Source organism: Pan paniscus, chromosome 3 (genome assembly GCF_029289425.2).
Source record: "Pan paniscus chromosome 3, NHGRI_mPanPan1-v2.0_pri, whole genome shotgun sequence".
NCBI lineage: Eukaryota > Metazoa > Chordata > Mammalia > Primates > Hominidae > Pan > Pan paniscus.
The window spans coordinates 58,314,608-58,334,498 of NC_073252.2; the positions used below are offsets into that span (position 1 = coordinate 58,314,608).

At 35.8% G+C, this 19,891-nt stretch overlaps 1 protein-coding gene across 1 annotated transcript in view; it reads left to right on the forward strand.

Annotated features, from left to right (window-relative positions):
* GC (GC vitamin D binding protein) overlaps positions 1–17,826 on the forward strand; it is a 62,379-nt gene extending 44,553 nt beyond the window's left edge. The window contains exons 8-14 of the mRNA XM_057302087.1: positions 1,324–1,453; positions 2,579–2,781; positions 4,388–4,517; positions 5,005–5,102; positions 6,871–7,003; positions 13,330–13,384; positions 17,649–17,826. Of these exons, the coding sequence (XP_057158070.1) occupies positions 1,324–1,453; positions 2,579–2,781; positions 4,388–4,517; positions 5,005–5,102; positions 6,871–7,003; positions 13,330–13,359 (724 nt within the window). The 3' untranslated portion in view covers positions 13,360–13,384; positions 17,649–17,826. The remainder of the gene's footprint in view (positions 1–1,323; positions 1,454–2,578; positions 2,782–4,387; positions 4,518–5,004; positions 5,103–6,870; positions 7,004–13,329; positions 13,385–17,648) is intronic.
* The last annotated feature ends 2,065 nt before the right edge of the window (positions 17,827–19,891 follow it).

Consider the following 19,891-nt stretch of genomic DNA (forward strand, 5'->3'; position numbering starts at 1 on the left):
AGGTATCACCTTATACCCATTAGGATAATCACTATCAAAAGAACAGAAATTGGCAAATGTTAGCAAAGTTGCATAGAAATTGGAACGCTTGTACACTGTTGGTAGGAATGTAAAGTGGTGCAATCATTATGGAAAACAGTATGGAAGTCCCTCAAAACATTAAAAATAGAATTAACATGTAATCCATCAATTCCACTTCTGGGTATATATCTTAAAAATTCAAAGTGGGATCTCAAAGAGATTTGCACTTCCATGTTCACTGCAGAATTATTCACAATAACCAAGAGGTGGAAGCAACCCATATGTCCATCAACAGATGAATGGATGAAGACAATGTGGTATATACATACAATGGAATATTATGTAGCCTGAAAAAAAAAGAAAATCCTGTCACATGCTACAAGGATGAACCTTGAGGACTTTCATTATGCTAAGTGAAATATGCCAGTCTGAAAAGGACAAATACTGTACTCATACGAAGTATTTAAAGTAATCAAAATCATAAAGACAGAAAATAGAAAGGTGGTTGCCAAGGAGTGGGAGGATGAGTGAGGGGAAGTGGGAGCAGAGCAAATCAGTGTTTAATGAGTACAGAGTTTTAGTTTTGCATGAGAAAAATTTCTAGAGATCTGTTGCAAAGCAATGTAAATATACTTAAATACTGAATGTATACCTTAAAAATGGTCAAGATAGTAAATTTAATGTCATTTTCACCACAATTTTTTAAAATAATATTTAATCATATTCATGATATATTAGGAATATTAATATTGAAAAAATATTTAATGTTATTCCTGGTATATTAAGTGAAAAAGGCAAATATGAGAATAGTATAGCATACCATTCACACATAAAATACTGAAAGGTTACACACCCAAAATGTGAACATTTATTAACTCTGTGGTGTAAAGCTACAGGTCTCTATAGTTTCTAAAAGAATTTATAAAACACACTTTTACAACTCTGTGAGAGGCCACAAAAATACAACATTGGCCTTATGAATAGAGAGAAAGAGACATTTGTGACTTCTTCATTGATGCTTTAGATCTAACATTTTAAAGGAGTGCTTTCATTATGTATATCTGGCAAGAAGAGAAGCTGCATTTGGGTACTGAAAATTTGAAAAGATTCATTAGGGATCTCTTGATCTTGAGTCTGTGGCTTGGGTACATAAGATCTATCACATGGCAGATGTGCTCCCATGCATCTCTTGAGGCCAAGGAGTTGAAACTGTGATATTATTTCTCCAAATAGTGCGTTCATCACAAAACCAAGAAAACTGAGAATGTTGATAAGCTAACAAATGTATTTTTAACTGTTTAGCAATCTCATAAAGTTAGCCCAAAAAGTGCCTACTGCTGATCTGGAGGATGTTTTGCCACTAGCTGAAGATATTACTAACATCCTCTCCAAATGCTGTGAGTCTGCCTCTGAAGATTGCATGGCCAAAGAGGTAAGACAAGCTTTATTATCATTATCACCATGTGCCAGGTATTGAGTGCCAAGTACTGAGTGGCAGGTACTCTTCTAAGCTCTATTTCATATGCATTATCCTAACGGATGCTCACATGTATTCTATGAAATATAAATAATTATTAACATCACTGTACAGGTGAGAAAACAGAAGATTAGTAAGGGTCAATAATTTGTTACCACACAACTAGTAAGTGGCAAAGTCCATATGCAAAGATGAGATTATCTGATTCCCAAGACCTTATGCTACTTGCACTGTATGGTATTCATTACCACATATGGTCATTTAAATTTAATTATAGTTAAAGTTAAACATATATGTTTAAGTTGAATATGATTTAAAATTCAGTTCTTCAGTTTCACTAACCACATTTCAAATGCACAATGGTATTGGATAGTGCAAATACAGATCATTTTCATTATTGCGTAAAGTTCCATTAAGCAGCACTTCAACCATTATACTAGTAGACGCTACTACTGTTTTTAGTATACTTTTTATAATTTGATGCCCATCTCAATTTTTTTTTACCATTTTTCATTTTCATAATCCTTTAAAACTATTTAAATTTGAATAATTGCTTTAGCTGAAGGTCAGTCTCCAAGATCTTGTCAATCTGTGTAGTAATAGATTCATTGTGTTGCCTTGTCTTTTTCCATTAAAAATGCATGTCTGTGTTAATAGATGCTTTTCTATAAGGATTTATAATGGCTAAATAGGACTCTGTTGCCTATATCCATGTCATGTATTACATCTATCTATCTAGACACACCATATTTTTATTTTACTAATCCTCTATTGTATTTAGGTTGTGTTGGATTTTTAAAAATATTTTAGGCAACGTTGCACTTAATAGCCTTATAGTTGTTGTCGTTTTATCTACAATTATTTTGAGTATAAATTCTTAAAAATAGAATTGTACATTTTTAAGACTTTCAGTACATATTGACAAACTGCCTTTCCAAATATTGTACCAATTTTCTTTCTGAGAGTCTTCATATTGACTTTCATAAATGTGATGCCAAAGCTTGTAAGCCTATGTAATTCTTATTTTTAATTAGACTATCAGGAAACTAACAATGCACAAACTAACCATTCGTTTTGTAGCTGCCTGAACACACAGTAAAACTCTGTGACAATTTATCTACAAAGAATTCTAAGTTTCAAGACTGTTGTCAAGAAAAAACAGCCATGGACGTTTTTGTGTGCACTTACTTCATGCCAGCTGCCCAACTCCCCGAGCTTCCAGATGTAGAGTTGCCCACAAACAAAGATGTGTGTGATCCAGGAAACACCAAAGTCATGGATAAGTAAGTAGAGGTGATGTGAAAACGTGTTCCCATTTTAAGTTCATCTGGACAAAAAGTGGGGGCCAGCCAGATGGAGGGAAGGTATGCTATCACTCATTTCAAACATAGGCAAAGTACTACCTTTATGCTTTTCATGGACTTTAAGTATTTGTTAATTAATTGTAAATGACTAAAATTTTTAAAACACCATAATCAATTGAGTGTGATAGAAAGATTTTGTGTAGGGAGAAAGGAGCTTAGAGTTCCTAATTGTGCCTTCTCTGTTTCCTGTGCATGGCCAAAAGAAGTGACTTGATAATTCTGAACTTCAGCCTATTGTTAATTAATTTGGAAATGTTAAACTTGCCTTACTTAACACACAGACTGCTAATGAGAAATGCATGTAGAAATGTAAGTGAAAGTAAATGTGAAAACATATATTTGCATACAATGCTGAACACATGTAAAATATATCATGCAACCGGAAATGTTTATAATATTATTAACTAGTTTTATCATATTACTTCTGGTTCAAAGTCACAAATCAAAAGCCTAAAGTATACTAAACTTTTGGACAATAAGCATTTGATACAAATAAAAGAGATACCAAGCACAGAATATTTTTTTCTTAGCATTATCAATATTCATTTTCATTAAATTTAAAAAGAGATTTAATGCAAAGAAATGGTAAACTTTTATCCTGTTTCATCCAACTAAAAAAAAGTAAGTTAAATATACCATGGTTTGAATAGATGTGTATGCATAATGATGGCATAAAAATATTTCACAAATAGTTTGAAGCAGCAGGTTGAAATATCAATTAGCAATATCAGATGGCAGAAGTTACATAGGACTGAAACTTTAATTTACATTTTTCTAAATGTGTATTGCTTTTATAAGTGCATAGACAGCAGTGGGGTAAGACATAATGAAAGAATTTACACAAACCAATTTTCACAGAAAAGCTTTTTGAAGTATCCACTTGATGCTTTATACAGTCAATTGCATTATGCTTGCACAAAGACAGTTCCATATGCATTTGAAGTTGATATGTTTACATATAATATATTTAAATGTATATTATACGCAAAGCTTTAATTCAGTATTGACTAGTCACAACAGCAAGTATTAACAGCTTGTATCTCAATGAAAGTATTTTATAATCCAAAGCCTGTTGATTTAGAGTCAGTCTGAGCTAAATCTCTTCTTTTTAATTAAGATGCAGAAACCAGGTGCTCTGCCTTTATGATAGATATTTCACATTTTAAAATGTAGGCCAGGCACAGTGGCTCATCCATCTAATCCCAGCACTTTGGCAGGCCGAGTCAGGCGGATCACTTGAGGTCAGAAGTTCCAGACCACCCTAGCCAACATGGTGAAATCCTGTCTCCACTAAAAATACAAAAATTAGCCGGGCATGGTGGTGGGCGCCTATAATCCCAACTACTCAGGAGGCTGAGGCATGAGAATCGCTTGAACCCAGGAGGCAGAGGTTACAGCGAGCCAAGATGGCACGACTTCACTCCAACCTGGGTGACAGAGGGAGACTCTGTCACAAAAAATAAATAAATAAATAAATAAATAGGAAATATATATAACACATATCTCCTTTTCTCCCTCATGCTAGGTATACGTTTGAACTAAGCAGAAGGACTCATCTTCCGGAAGTATTCCTCAGTAAAGTACTTGAGCCAACCCTAAAAAGCCTTGGTGAATGCTGTGATGTTGAAGACTCAACTACCTGTTTTAATGCTAAGGTATATTTGCTAGATTTTCTTTATCAAGCACATAGATCAAGGGTTGGAAAATTATAGTTCATGGGCCAAAACTTGCTCACTGCCTACTTTTGTATGGCCTACAAACTAAGAACAGAAGAATGGTTTTACATTTTTACATTGTTGGGAAAAAAGCAAAAGAACATCAGTATCTCATGACCCATGAAAATTATTCAAAATTCAAATTTCAGTGTTCATACATACATTAACTTCCACTGGGACACAATCATCCTCATTGTTTCTGCAAAGCTTACAACTGCTTCTGTACAGAGTTGAGTAGTTGCAACAAAGGCCACATATGGCCTGCAAACCCTAAAATTATTATCCGGCCTTCTGTAGAAAATAGTTGCCAATGCTTAATGTAGATAATACTCATACTGATACAATATTTGGAATTTTGATTTAATGGCTTGATGGGACAATGTTTCAAGACAAATAATTTTGTTATGCAATTATTGTTTTCTTACAGGGCCCTCTACTAAAGAAGGAACTATCTTCTTTCATTGACAAGGGACAAGAACTATGTGCAGATTATTCAGAAAATACATTTACTGAGTACAAGAAAAAGTAAGAAACTTGTTCTGGCTGTATCCTCCAAATTTATCAATAATATTTTCATAGTACTATGAATTGAAAGCATAGTTGAACACTTAAGCTTGTCTTCAGTGAACAACAACAAAAGGAGGTTCAATTAGGAGTTTTTTAAAGTAGTCAGAATCTCATAGAGTGGAATAATAGACACTGGAGACCCCAAAAGGTGGGAGGGTAGGAGAGGGGTGAAGGATAAGGAATTCCCTATTGGATACAATGTACACTATTTGGGTGATGATTATACTAAAAACCTAGACTTCACCACTATGCCATACATCCATGTAACAAAAATGCACTTGTACCCCCTAAATCATTTTATTTTTTTAAAAGTAGTTGGAATCTAACATCTGTATAAGAAGAAGCTAAGTTTTTCTGGGGGAAACATGTCATGTGTAGCAAGTGGGTGGCCAATTAAAACAGCCATAAAAATATAGATGACGAAATCTATCTGCAGGAACTTGAGTCAAAATGGCAAAATGAGCACATAGCTTAGCAACATTCTTACCCCAGAATTTTCTGTAGATATTGCTGTACAAAATTGAGGACCTATAAAACTGCTAAAAGTGTTATCTAACTTCATGTCATATTGCCTGGCAAGAAGACCCAAACTTTCAATCAAGCATACTGTCAGCTATCACCAGCATATATTCCCTATAAATTAGAAATAGAAATGTTAACTACCTCTAATGTTATATAATAGTCATTTTTCTCAATTAAGAGAAGGAAAAAGCATTTCTCTATAAATAGACATTAACAGTAAAATAATAGGCCATAATAAGGTAAGAAGTGGTACTGGGTTCTTGGGGAAAGTCTCCATTGAGAAGACCATGTCATTTTTCCTAACGTTAGTAAATTTCTCAGATCCTATTCCCTCCCCCCAACTTTCTTTCTTTTTTTTTTTTTTTTTTTTGCCTCCTTTGAGTCTCTTCTTGCCTCATTTGCACCCCCCGGCAGCTCAAACCTACTTGTTTCAACAATGCTTTTATGAACTAACTGGTCCCCCTTACCCTTTTGTCCCTTCCCAGCATCCACTCTTGCCAAGCCCAACTCTAGATTAATTTGAGTCTCCTTACCTCCCATTGCCCACCGCTGGGCTGGCAAGCATTTCCTGAAGAAAGTCATAAAACCAGGCTGAGTTGTTCATGGGAGTGGAGAGACGCCGAGATCATCGATTGTACAAATTGAAAGAATCAGGAGATAGCAAGTCTTATCACCATCCTGAAAGACAGATGGAGAGTTCATTTTTAGTAGAGCTAAAAATAAGAGTGAAAATTTCCTTACTCCTGTATTGGTGTTTTCCAACATAGTGAGTTGAGAAGTAGATAAATTGAGGGTGAAATTATATAAATTATGAGAGGAAAAAAAGGCATTAAGCTGGTATGAGGTCCTGTAAAGGAAATATTCTTTAAGGAATTTGAAATTTAAAACTGAAGAGAAGGTGAAAGGTTAGGATAAAATAGAAGAGGTACTCTTCCATGTTGAAATAATGAGCAAATGAAAGAAGACTGGACTTCCAATTCAGCAGCGATTTGTATGTTTATTTTTATGATCTCGAAGAGGCATGTTTCACTTTCTGATCTCAAATTGACTATTCTATACCACAGGTATAGAATTTTCTTGAGACAGGCAAGTATTTCTATTTTCATTTTTATTGTAAAAGATCTGAAATGGCTATTATTTTGCATTAGAAATTTGTATAAAATAAATACATGTGGTAAGACCTTACATTTAAATGGTTTTTCAGACTGGCAGAGCGACTAAAAGCAAAATTGCCTGATGCCACACCCACGGAACTGGCAAAGCTGGTTAACAAGCGCTCAGACTTTGCCTCCAACTGCTGTTCCATAAACTCACCTCCTCTTTACTGTGATTCAGAGGTAGGAAAATGTAACCCTCCACTTAACATGGCAGAATCTTTTAAGAACGTATGCACTCCAATCTACTCATTTCTTTCCTGTTATTGAGATGCCATTATGTGACAGGCTTTTCCTGGTGTTATTGTAACTTGGCTGTCTTTGCAATGAAAGTAAGAAACATAACTGTTTTCATGCTATGCTCATTTAAAAGCAAGTTGAGGTAGTCGTAAAACTTAGGACATTTTATACTTTTTTTAAGAAACAAAACAGTCTGTGAATACAGGCAACAAAGTATGTGTAGTGTTTTACAAATTGTGAGTTGTAACCTAGTAACAGCCTATTTAAATGAAAAAGAGAAGAATAAGAATACAGTGAGAACATCAGAGTTCATTACCTTCACATAGTGAAGGTAAATTGTATTTCATATACCTGTATGTGTGTTTATGTAGATATATACATATGCATATATAGGCAGGTAGATTGATAAAAATAAATACTTTAGAAAAATGGGGTCATATCATACCTTCTATTAATATGTTAATTATAAAAATATTATTTAACTTTGTTTTAATATGACATAAGAAAATGCAACTGAAGAATTTCTAAAGGTCACATAAATGTTTTGTTACTATAAGAGTTATTTTCTAAACACTAAAAAATGATTTTAAAGAATATTAAAATTTTAGTTATTTTTTATTATGAATTTCTTTTTTAGACACTATCAATTGGCTCCAAACTCTGAAAGCTAAAGATATTAGAAGTCCTATATATCTTCCAGTTTCCTTCCCTACTCCCCTCAATTTTGGATAGTTCTTGGATTCATCTTTCTTTAAATGTCCCTTCCCCTCCTCCCTGTCTCCCCTTTTTCTTCCTTCCCCTCCCGCTTCCTGGTTCAGGTCCAATATTGTTAACAGTAAAATAACCCCTTCCCCTATTCCCCTCCTCCTTTCTCTCTTTTCCCTTCTCTCCCATAAATGTATTTGCATAGTTGCCAGATCATTTATTTTTTAATTTGTGCAAAACACCAGCAGTTCTGACCAGACCTTTTTGTTTTCTCTGACAGTATTAATAGATGAATTAGTGTTTATCTAATCACCACATCCGAGGCCTATTGGTTTTCTCCTATAAACCACAGTGTTAGGTTGGTATCTTGTATTCTGCCCATCTTTATATAGACTGAAGGTGTGAGAGAGGGGAGGAGACCTCAGGTAGGTTGTGTGGGCCCATTGTTAGTAGACCTGAGCTATGCTTCGACTTCTGAGATTTCAAGTGTCTTATGCTAAGATTTCTTTCACCAAGTCAGCATCTGCCCTATTCTCATGGTGAGGGGTGTATTTTGCTGGCCTTTTTCAGAAAATGTCAGCCCATATGTTCACATCCTCCATTTTACCTGTTACTCTCCAGCAAGCATTTCACTTTTTTAGAAGAGTCAAAAGATAAAAACAGCACTTCATTTCACTTTACTGCTTATTTGGAGACATTAGTAATAACTCCAAGAATTGTGTTGTCTTGCCCACTCTATTTCTGAAATATAGAGGCAGGGTTAGGAACAATTCTATGCCATACCAAATGATATTTAGGTTAAATGATTTCATGCCAGTTAGAATTAGAAGCCCTTAAACCCGTTGTTTTTTTTGTTTTTTGTTTTTTGTTTTTTGGTTTTTTTTTGGAGATGAAGTCCCATTCTGTCACCCAGGCTGGAGTGCAGTGGTGAGATCTCGGCTCACTGAAAACTTCACCTCCTGGGATCAAGTGATTCTCCTGCCTCAGCCTCCCGAGTAGCTGGTATTATAGGTGCCCGCCACCACGCCCAGCTAATTTTTGTATTTTTGGTAGAGAAAGGGTTTCACCATGTTGGCCAGGCTGATCTGGAACTCCTGACCTCAAGGGATCCGCCCGCCTCAGCCTCCCAAAGTGCTGAGATTACAGGTGTGAGCCACTGTGCCCGGCCAGAAGCCCCTTTCTATAAGTGAAATAATTTAAGAATTTACCTGAAGTTTTGTTCATTTATCAGCCACGAAAGCAATAAAGCCCAGTTTCTATTAGACTGCATTTAAAAATACCCAAGAACTTAATTTTTAAAAAAGCAAGTCACAAAAGTATAAATGTTGAAAGAAAACTATAAAGATCATCTAGTGTAATTTCTCACTCAGTTAATTCCTTCCAGAGGTGCATTCAGCCTCCATTTAAATTTCTATAGTCAATTTATCTACTCCTAAGAGTAGAAATGGAAATGGCCTATTTCATTGCCAGGTAGCTGCATTATGAGGACATTCTTCTATAAATTAAGCTGTGATATTCCCTTTGTAATTTCTCCTGCAATCACCCTGGCTTTCTCTATCAACTAGAAAATGTCTATTCTCTGTCCGCAATAGCAGCTCTTTTATACTTGAAGTGACTTTTTAAAAATTAAGCTGTGTTAAGTATTTTTTTAAAGTCTTGGGCTATGCATTCCAAATTTCTTAATATTCATATTTTAGTAAAGTTTTATTTGTTTTGTTATGTTTTGTTTTGTTTTATTTTATTGTACAGTGCCTAAGAAAAAAGTCTTAGTTTGACAAATGGAGCTACATCTTTTTCTAATTTCTTCCTTATAACCTTAGGGATTCTGGTTTCTTTTCTAATTTCCATATTTACACCCTGGTCCCAAACCTATTTGCTAATCTTGTTTGTAACAATTTATAAAGTCAGAATTCCAGATGAAGAGAGTACAGTAGAATAAAAGCCTTTTCTTTAAATTCTCCTGACAAATATGCCATCTTAATCTTTCATTAAAATTCAAACTACTTAAGATTCTCAACATAAAAACAGAAGAAGCTGGATTGTCAGAATATTTTGGTCATTGTGGGCCTTAAAACATTTTTAGCATAAAATAATTAATTAAATTGAACAGTTCTTTCTTTTCACACCAAGTTGCTTTTAGTAATCTAAATTTAGTTCCAATTTAGGTGGCCTTAACCTAGAAAAATAAAATCACCTTACATAGAAGTTGTTTGCTACCAGAAAAATTTTCTCTGAGAGTCTGTTATTATGAAAGAAGAAGAAAACAGTCTAAATGTCTTTTAGATTCTATAAGAAATATCACTTTTGAAACCCTTCCCTGTCCCTTTGTTATCTGTCTATACAGATATGCACTGTCCTGCCTGACACCATACAAGACAAACTGAGCTTTAAGCGCAAATTCATGCTTCCTAAAAGCCCCTGGTTTTTCATTTCTTTGAGTTGGTTTTCAATATAACATATTGCCATTCAAATCATTACAATGATGAGAAGACAGGTTTGTAGCTCTCTCACTTCTTGCTTTATCGACAGTAAATTTATAGCAGCTGAGTAGCCTATCTTTCAGTAATTGCTAAAGTAGAGTGCGATGAATGGAGTTGTTGAGATACTTGTGCACATTTGATTATTCAGAGTACGCAGAGATTAAATCCTCTGCTATTTCAATTAGCCCTCTGATTGCCTTTGTAAACTGATCTCATAGCTAGGTAGGCAAGCTCACCCCTCCTTTCTGACTTTACCTTAGTGCAACATCTGTTTGAACAGCATTCTCTTTAATTTCCAATGCCTAACGTGAATGTCCCATTTGTCCTATAATATTTGGATCCTAATTTGTGAGATCTCCTTGTCATACATTTGCTTGAAAAAACTTTTCCTTAAAAGTAATATCCATCTACTCCTTTCACTGCAAGTCACTTATATCCAGGGATCAGTCTCTACTTGTCATTCCAAATACACTTGGCACAACTACTGGAAGACTGGGAAAAGGGGCTTCTGAACCATACTTAGTGTTTCATTACATGGCTATCTACCCCTATCCTCACCCAATCTTGAAATGACCAGGAAATAGAACAATCAATATCATTTTCTTTTGGCTTTACCATGGCACTCTTAGAAGTGGTTCATTTGTTTATGCCAAAAAAGGCCCATTTGCCTACAGAAAAGCCTATAGTTACAAAATTAGACTTGAAATCTTCTTTTCTCTTTCTACCATCATTCAGGCAGGGCATCCCTTTGGGCTCTTCTGAGAACTCATTACTATGCTTCCTTTAAAATGTTTCAACAGACTGCTAGTGAGCATCAGATATGATTTCCCAAAGTATTCCAAAAGTCATTGTAATATGCTGGAATTGATCACTAAAATCTTAAAAACACAGAGACAAATACAAATAGCCAAGTGGAAGCCGGGCAAAGAGGAGACTAACAAGTAGAGTGATATACTGTCTACCCCCCACCACCTGTCTTTCTTGTGTCAGGAAAAACTAGTATAGTCACTGTAGTTTGTTTTATCTCTCAGTATAACTTGATTTTATAATCTTCAGTGTCATAGCTATCATTGATTAAGCCATTGCTATTTGTTAAGCAGAAATATTAATAGCCTGGCATGTATGTATTTATAGAATAACCCAAAACAATGCTAGATGTTAATTAATATTTTAATTCCCCCTTTTACAGATGGGTTAAATGAAACTTACAGAGGTTATATGATGTTAGGAAAATCTAAATTTATTCTGTATTAGTCTGTTACTCTCCCTCAATGTCCTTGTCATAGACGTCAGCCCTAACTTAGCTAGTCATGACCAAAGCAAACTATTGATAGAAGACTATTGACTGAAAATCCAAAATTATTTTTAAGTAGCAAAAATGATACCAGGTTGGTAATATCGCTGTGAATTTTATCCATCTCACTTCCTTGGACTCTTCCTCCATTAGGTATACTCTCTTCTTTTGTGTCAACATTTTTGCCAGCTCTGTCTAATTTGTATTAAAGTTACTCTTCTTCTTATCTTAAAAAATAATAAATAAGGCACTTTAGACACCTCCCTAGCTATATTTCTTTCTCCTCCCTTACAGCCAAGATTCTTGCAAGAATACCATATACTCCAACTCCTCACACCTCTTATTAATTCCTCAACCCTTTGCAGTCTGGCTTTTGATGGTACCATATGACTGTCAACAAAGGCACGCCAACAATATCCTTCTTGTTAAATCTAATAAACATTTTTCAATTCTTACCAGATTTCTCCACAAAACAGTTGATACCCATAAGTATACCTTCCTTCTTGAAACAATTTACTTAGCACCTGTAGTATTATTTTCTACTTTTTGTCTTTCTATGATTCCTCTCTTCTTGTTCTATTTCATATTGTCCTCTTCCTTTACCTGTCTCTTAAATTTGTTTCCAGAGTTTTTTCCTTGCTCTTCATTTCCATGGCACTACATTTTCTCAACTGTTTTCATCAATGCTTATGCTTTTAATCTCCAAATCTCTACCTCCAACCAAGATCTCTCCCTCAGCATTAGGATTTTTTATCCAACTGTCTAGGACTCTCTTCTCCCCCAATATCTTGTCCCATAAGAAACTGAAAATCAACATGGACAAAATATTTTTCCTATAACCTGCTCTTATGTTTTTTGAGTTTATGAATATTATCATCATTTACCCATTGCCCCACGATGAAAATTTAGTGACTCTTTTTATTTCTCCTTCTCTTTTTCCATATGCATCAAATAAAATTCCAAATCCCATCAATTCTAATTCTGCAACATCTCTCAATCTCCCACCCACATTCTTCTACAATCTTGGTATTTAGTTTCAGGCAATCTTTCACCTGGTTTATAGCCTGTCCATTGGTCTCCCACCTCCAGTCTGCCCACAGTGCTTCACATTCTAATCCCATCTCTATACTGAGGTCAAATCAACCTTTTTAAAACACAAAAATGGTTAATACTCTTCTCTAATAGTTCTCATTGCTTCCAAATTAAAGTACTATTTTTTTTTAACAAAATAGAGGTATTTTGGACCTTGATTTCTTCTCCAAGTAGTGACTTGCTATCATCACTTGTTGTGCCTCCTGCTTGGGTTCTCCTGAACTACTTGCAGTTTTCCAAACACATTAAACTTGCTTTTACCTCAAGGCCTTTGCACATAATGACTCCACCCGCTTGCCCTATTTCTCATCAGGCTTGCCTTGGCTGAATCGTTCATCAGGCTTTAGAGTTCAAGTTAGAAGACATCTCCTCCGCTGAGAATTCTTCCCTGGCACTCAAACTTCTCTGTTGTCCCACAACATTCTGTTTGCAGCCAATAATTAGCACTTATTAAACTCTACTGCCATTTTTTCTTGTCTACTTTTCCCAGCAGACTGTAAGCCCTTCAAGGGCAGAGATGATGTAAAGCTAAATAAATGCAAAGGGTGGCTAATAAAAAACTGCAATGTAACATTGCATCTTGGCAAGAATCCGCTCCCCTAACCAAGGTTTCAAGATTTTGTATACCTTCTGCATGATCTAGTAGCCTACAAATGAAATACTTCATAAGTTATATAACATTCTTTTTTCATTATCAGATTGATGCTGAATTGAAGAATATCCTGTAGTCCTGAAGCATGTTTATTAACTTTGGTAAGTATATTTTATAAATGCAGGACCAACAGATCCAGCATTGTAGGATGTATTTTAAATATCAAAGAATGGGAAGGAGACTTTAATAAATTTATTCTTATCTGTTCAAACTCATTTTACAGATGAGAATATTAAGCACCGAGAAAAGTTAAAGAGCTTACACTTATACAAGAGCAGTCAATTTCTGATATATGTAAGACTAGAATCCAGGTTTACTGGTCCCCTGCCTTGTGCTTCATCCATCATAATCTCACATGTAACATAATGATACCATAAAGAACATTTAAAGGAATCTGATGCACTTCAATAGGAAGAACTCTGAGTTTAAAGACAGGGCTCATCAAGTCTTAAAAATAACACAGCAAGGACCTTAGGAGGAAAGGGACATTCTTATTCAAATGAAAACAATACTGTTAAAATATTATTACTTGCTTTTTTCAGTTACTATATTTTCACCTATTAAAAAATGCCAGATGAAGATATTAAGAACATAAAATAGTTTATTCCAACGTAAGTTCACATCTTAAACTGAAGAGCACCCCCGCCGAACTCTGCACATTTCAACAACAATATTTTCTCTCCAGATTCAATTGTATTTATGCTAAAGATATTACACCTGAGACTTTTGATGCAAACTTGTTTGGATCTCAGTTCTTAGCTGAACTGAGGCTTTTCAATAATGTCAACGTTTATTTTGCTGACTTACTGACAACTCTGCCCAAAATAATGTGGAAACAAAAGCCTTCCAATCCATTCATTAATAACATTAAATCATTTCACCATATTCAGCTTTTCAACTATTATTTAAATCCTCTGAAGCTGTAAAAAAGAAAATTAACACTCTGAGAACCAGTACAAGGGGGATGGTCAAGAAAACTTATATTCGAAATCACCCAACCTGAATTAGAATCCCCACTCTAACTATCTGTCTGTGAATTTGAGCAAGTTATCTATCCTGTCTAAAGATGAGTTTCCTTTCATGTAAAATGAAAATTTCCATATCTCCCTCACAGTGTTGTTACAATGATTGAGGTGATGTATATCAAATATTTAAAAAGTAGTAAAAATGAATATTAGCAGTAATACTAGCAAAGTTGTTGCACTGATGCTCCTACTACTACTGGTTGAATCTAAACTAAAAAGTTTTCCTGCCCATATATTTTTGTGCTCTGGTATACAAATATCATGTCCCAATGATAAAGTAAGTTCTCTAAATAATTTTCCAAGGAATAAAAATCAAAATGCAAGTTATTTGAAGTGTAAATAGAGTTAAAATAGTTTCTGATCTCTGTTGCTGCTAAATTATTACATCTTCCACCCATTTGAATGAATCTTTCCCTTTATCTCAATCCCCATATAATAATCTCCAAAGAGTTAAAATCCCAATATGCAACAGTGACCTCACCTCTCATCCTTCAAGATTTCTTAAGCTTTAATTAAGAGTCAGGGTTATTTGGAAAGCTATATGATAACTTTGATTTTGAATATGTTTTTCACTGGACTGTGTTATTATTCAGAACTCAGAGTGTATTTCCTTAGTGTTGTAGGTTTTTAGGCTTTGGGAAAACTAATTAAAATAGGAGAAGATATCCTAAGATAAGTAAGGAGGAAGTAATAATTTGATGGATTTCAAGAGATTTCTTTTCAGAACAAATTTCAGAAGTAACTTTTTTTTTTTGAGATGGAGTCTCACTCTGTCGCCCAGGCTGGAGTGCAGTGGCGCGATCTCGGCTTGCTGCAAGCTCCGCCTCCTGGGTTCACGACATTCTCCTGCCTCAGCCTCCCGAGGAGCTGGGGCTACAGGCGCCCGCCACCACGCCCAGCTAATTTGTTTTTTTTTTTTTTTTTGTATTTTTAGTAGAGATGGGGTTTCACTGTGTTAGCCAGGATGGTCTCTATCTCCTGACCTCGTGATCCTCCCGCCTCGGCCTCCTGAAGTGCTGGGATTACAGGCATGAGCCACTGCGCCTGGCCCAGAAGTATTTTTAATGCTAACTCAATCAAGAGATAAACTTGGTTTGTCAGTGACAAGCTAATGAAGATTCTAATATACTGATTCTTCTGGTTCATGGTCATTATCTTCATCTGATAAGATGAAGAAATGAAATTTCTTATCATTTCTCCTGTGTTAGTCTACATTTTTCTCTGGCCTTTAATTAATCCTTTGATTTCTGTACCACTAAATTGTTTGGCTACCCAAATACATTTTGATCATCTGGATGGATTACTCACATATTCACATATTCCTTCCTAAAATTATTCACATATCCCTTCCATGGATTTTGGTAACATGCATTGAGTGTTTTGAGCTCAATTTTATCCACTGCTTGTTTATCACCATTGCATTCTGCAATGATGAAGGCCTACCAATGTTCAATTATTTCAGGAATAGTTACATGGCTTTGAAAAAGCAAACTATACCTTGTTCACAAAGTTATAGGTCTGAGGTACTTGATATCCAGAAATAATGAGACCACAACTTTACCACTTATCTTAGGTTTCCAGAACACAACCAACTCATTGCAGTTCCTGGGTTCCAGGGAGAATTTTGTAGCTGTATTGGACAATTATGAAGTCATCCAACTATCAGCAGCATTGCCCCCAAAATAACACAATCCTAGACATGAGTTGCTCTAAATCCAGGTCTTAACGTAATGATTTCAGAGTAAGTGCTGAGTACTTTCCCTCAGATAGATCAGTCTTTTCATCATATATTAAATTATTCAAGTAGAAAATATCCATTTTCTTCAATGATTTTTCCCTTGTTGTAACAGGTGATCCGCAGAAGTGGCACATTGTTTAGAGTGAAGCAGTTCCTAAAACCATTAAGCCAACTTTGGTTGGCTATGTGTTTCATTTCCATTTAAGCCTACCCATCTCTAGTTAGAGATTTGACTCACTCATAGAAGTTGAAGCCTTTTGTCTCAAGGTATTCCGATCCCTAGTAATACCTACAATTCATGTCTTCCAGTCAACAGTTTCACGCTATTTCACTCTCAATTAGAGTCTTATTAAAAACTTCAGTTCTCATCTTGACAGTTATTGGTCTCCTTCATCAATCTTTTTCTTCAAGCCTTCAAGCTCCAAATTGATTGTGGCCACACTTGCATGCACTTTTGGAGACAGAATCTCTGTCTCTTACCCCCCACCCTGCCCACACCAAGACGGAGTCTCACTCTGTCGCCCAGTCTGGAGTGCAGTGGCGCAATCTGGGCTCACCGCAAGCTCCGCCTCCCAGGTTCACACCATTCTCCTGCCTCAGCCACCCGAGGAGCTGGGACTACAGGCGCCCACCACCATGCCTGGCTAATTTTTTGTATTTTTAGTAGAGACGGGGTTTCACCATGTTAGCCAGGATGGTCTCCATCTTCTGACCTTGTGATCCACCCACCTTGGCCTCCCAAAGTGCTGGGATTACAGGCGTGAGCCACCATGCCCAGCAAATCTCTGTCTCTTAATTACCTCACAAAGCCAGGTATTTTTTATTGTTAGCTTTGGAAGCAAGTAGTAGTCCCTCTGGGTTGCCAAAAACATAAATGAATTGGCTCACAGTGTAGAATCAGATTGGGTGAAAATATTTTAGATACCAGAATCACACTCAGCACAGAGAGTTGCTCACACTGTGAGAGAAACATAGGAACTGAGGCTGTGAGGGAACAGATTCGTGTCCCTTATTGCATCCTCACTCCAAAGCATAAACTTGTTGAAGACAATGAAACATGGAATTTTTTATACCGTGCAAATAGAACTGTGACATAACTATATTATATTGTCTTGGAAGAGGGAAAAAATTAAGGGAGACGAATTGGCCCTAATACAAAGTAGAAGATGATTTGATAAAAATTCACACTCATGTTTTGCTAAAACTACTCAACTATTGTCTCAATTCCATGATGATTGGGGGCCTCATTATGCCACTGGTTGACAGTTTTGCCTTGGCCATAATTGTTATTACCATAGAGCAAAAAGTCACATTCATCACCAGTTAAAAATATAATTAAAAAAACACTGCACAATGTACAGTGTACCCTGGTGTATGGCATATAAAGCCATCACTATTGGTATTTGGACTGTCTTAACATTTTTTTCTTATTCTGGACCTATGAGATGGGCCATAGTGGATATATGGGTCATCCTAGACAGAGTCATTTTTGGCATAAATATTAAAATAGCATGAGGTTATATGCGTCTGTTGAGCAATATTATGGTTGTTGCCCATTAGCTCTGTTTTTCTAACATAAAATTCATTTCATTATTCTCATAGACCAGAGTTGGAGCCACCCAGGGGAATGATCTCTGATGACCTAACCTAAGCAAAACCACTGAGCTTCTGGGAAGACAACTAGGATACTTTCTACTTTTTCTAGCTATAATATCTTCATACAATGACAAGTATGATGATTTGCTATCAAAATAAATAGAAATATAATGCAAACCATAAATATGACTGAGAATTATGTGGCTCTTCGCAATGTTGATCTTCAGAACTATTCCTGTGTCTTTCACAAAAATGCTACAGTAGGCAATCTCATAAGGCCTGTTTTTGTCTAGATCTCTGCTGTTTCCTTCTAAAAGACTCAACATTAAGCATCCACTTTACAATTCCCAGTATGCTAAACTCCATTCCCTGATTGATTCTCAGGCTTAGTAGGAACCATTAAGAAAAAGTTAGGCTGGGCACAGAGTCTCACGCCTGTAACCCCAGCACTTTGGGAGGCCAAGGCGGGCAGATCACAAGATCAGGAGTTCGAGACCAGCCTGGCCAATATGGTGAAACCCTGTCTCTACTAAAAATACAAAAATTAGCCGGATGTGGTGGCATGTGCCTGTAGTTCCAGCTACTCAGGAGGCTGAGGCAGGATAATTGCTTGAACCTGGGAGGTGGAGGTTATAGTGAGGGAGATCACGCTACTGCACGCCAGCCTAGGCAACAGAGCAAGACTCTGTCTCAAAAAAAGAAAAGAAAAGAAAAAGTTAGACAGCCTTCCACTATAAAGCCTATAATATCTCACTTTTTAAAAACTAACAGCCAAAAATCAACAACAGTAACAAAAATACTCCTGAAACTACCTTCTTGCTTCCAGCCACAAGTTGCTTGGAATTAATTAAGTAGTATCTGTCTTGCAAAAAGAAAATCTTTGTAGCTTGGACAAGTTTACTTTTACAAAAAACTCCTGAGAGAAATTTATAGAGACAAAGTTCTAAAAACATGATTTTTCTGCTTAATTCAATATACCACATATAAAAACATATACAACATTCTATGTGCTGTCTTTGCCCAGGGAAAATGAAAGTGTTCTCTCTATTCTGCTTTAAAGGAAAGTTCATATGTTCAGAGTAAATACCTCTCTGAAACTACTAAAAACCATGCAACCTTCTATATGTAGAGTTAATTGCATCAGGGAATTTGAACTCACCTCATGTTAGATGTAGAGTTATACAATAGAGGAAACAATTTTATGGCATATATAATTTGAGTCAAATTAACTAACATACCTGTCACTCCTCAAAATTCTAAGTCCCATGAAGGAGGATTTCATTAAGTGAGCCAAGGTCAAGTGACCATGCCTTTAGCTGCCAGGAACTGGGAAATAAAATGCCTGCCGCTTGCAGCTTCTACATAGAAGGTGCAGCCCTGCCTTTCACAAAGATTTCAAAATGAGAAATGAACCTCAAACAGAGAAGTTCTTTGGATGACAGAAAGTCAAAAAGCAACAAACTATCTGCTAATATTTAGGCAGCATTTTAGATTTTTAAAAAATTCTCTTTCAAAAATTACCTTACTGAAGCTTCAAACAACTCTGAGAAGTAGGTATCATTGCATTGATAAGACACAAGGAGACTGAGACTCCAAAAATGTGAATCAGTGGCTCTAAGTCACAGAGTTAGCAAATAACAAAACAAGGCCTTAGTTTTCAATTGCAGCATTCCATGGAAGGTGGATGGACATACCTGACGAATGTGTTACCTGATCAAATTAGTTTTACCATCAGTATAGTATATCTCTTCTTTGAAGAGTCCCAGTGTGCTGTATGTAATTCAGTGCTTCCAGATTTATTTAAGGGCTAACCCCTTTTCCTTTTTCTATTTCCCAGAATTATTCTCTATAAAATTAATTTTGGAAAATTCTTTTCTTATTTGAAAAATTACATTTATAAATCATTCATTAACTACTGCAAACTGGTCCATTTTGCTAAAGTATTTTCATGCTTGACCTGATGGAATTGGGTGTTTTTTTGTCACGAAGTAGTCAATAAATATACAATTCACTGAAGTAGGGTTTTCATAGTTCCCATGGATATATTTTCCAGCACACTCTAAACACATTTCACCATTTTTTCTTATATTAAGAATCGCTGACAGAAATATTGTAATTTTAGTAAAAGGGTTTTAATGTTAGATCTAATATGCATAATGATGTCATTTGTTCCATTTCCTAGGAAGCAGAGCTCTTTTGATAATATATTGCCAAATTTTATGCCTGCTTCCTAAGTCCTGCTCAACATT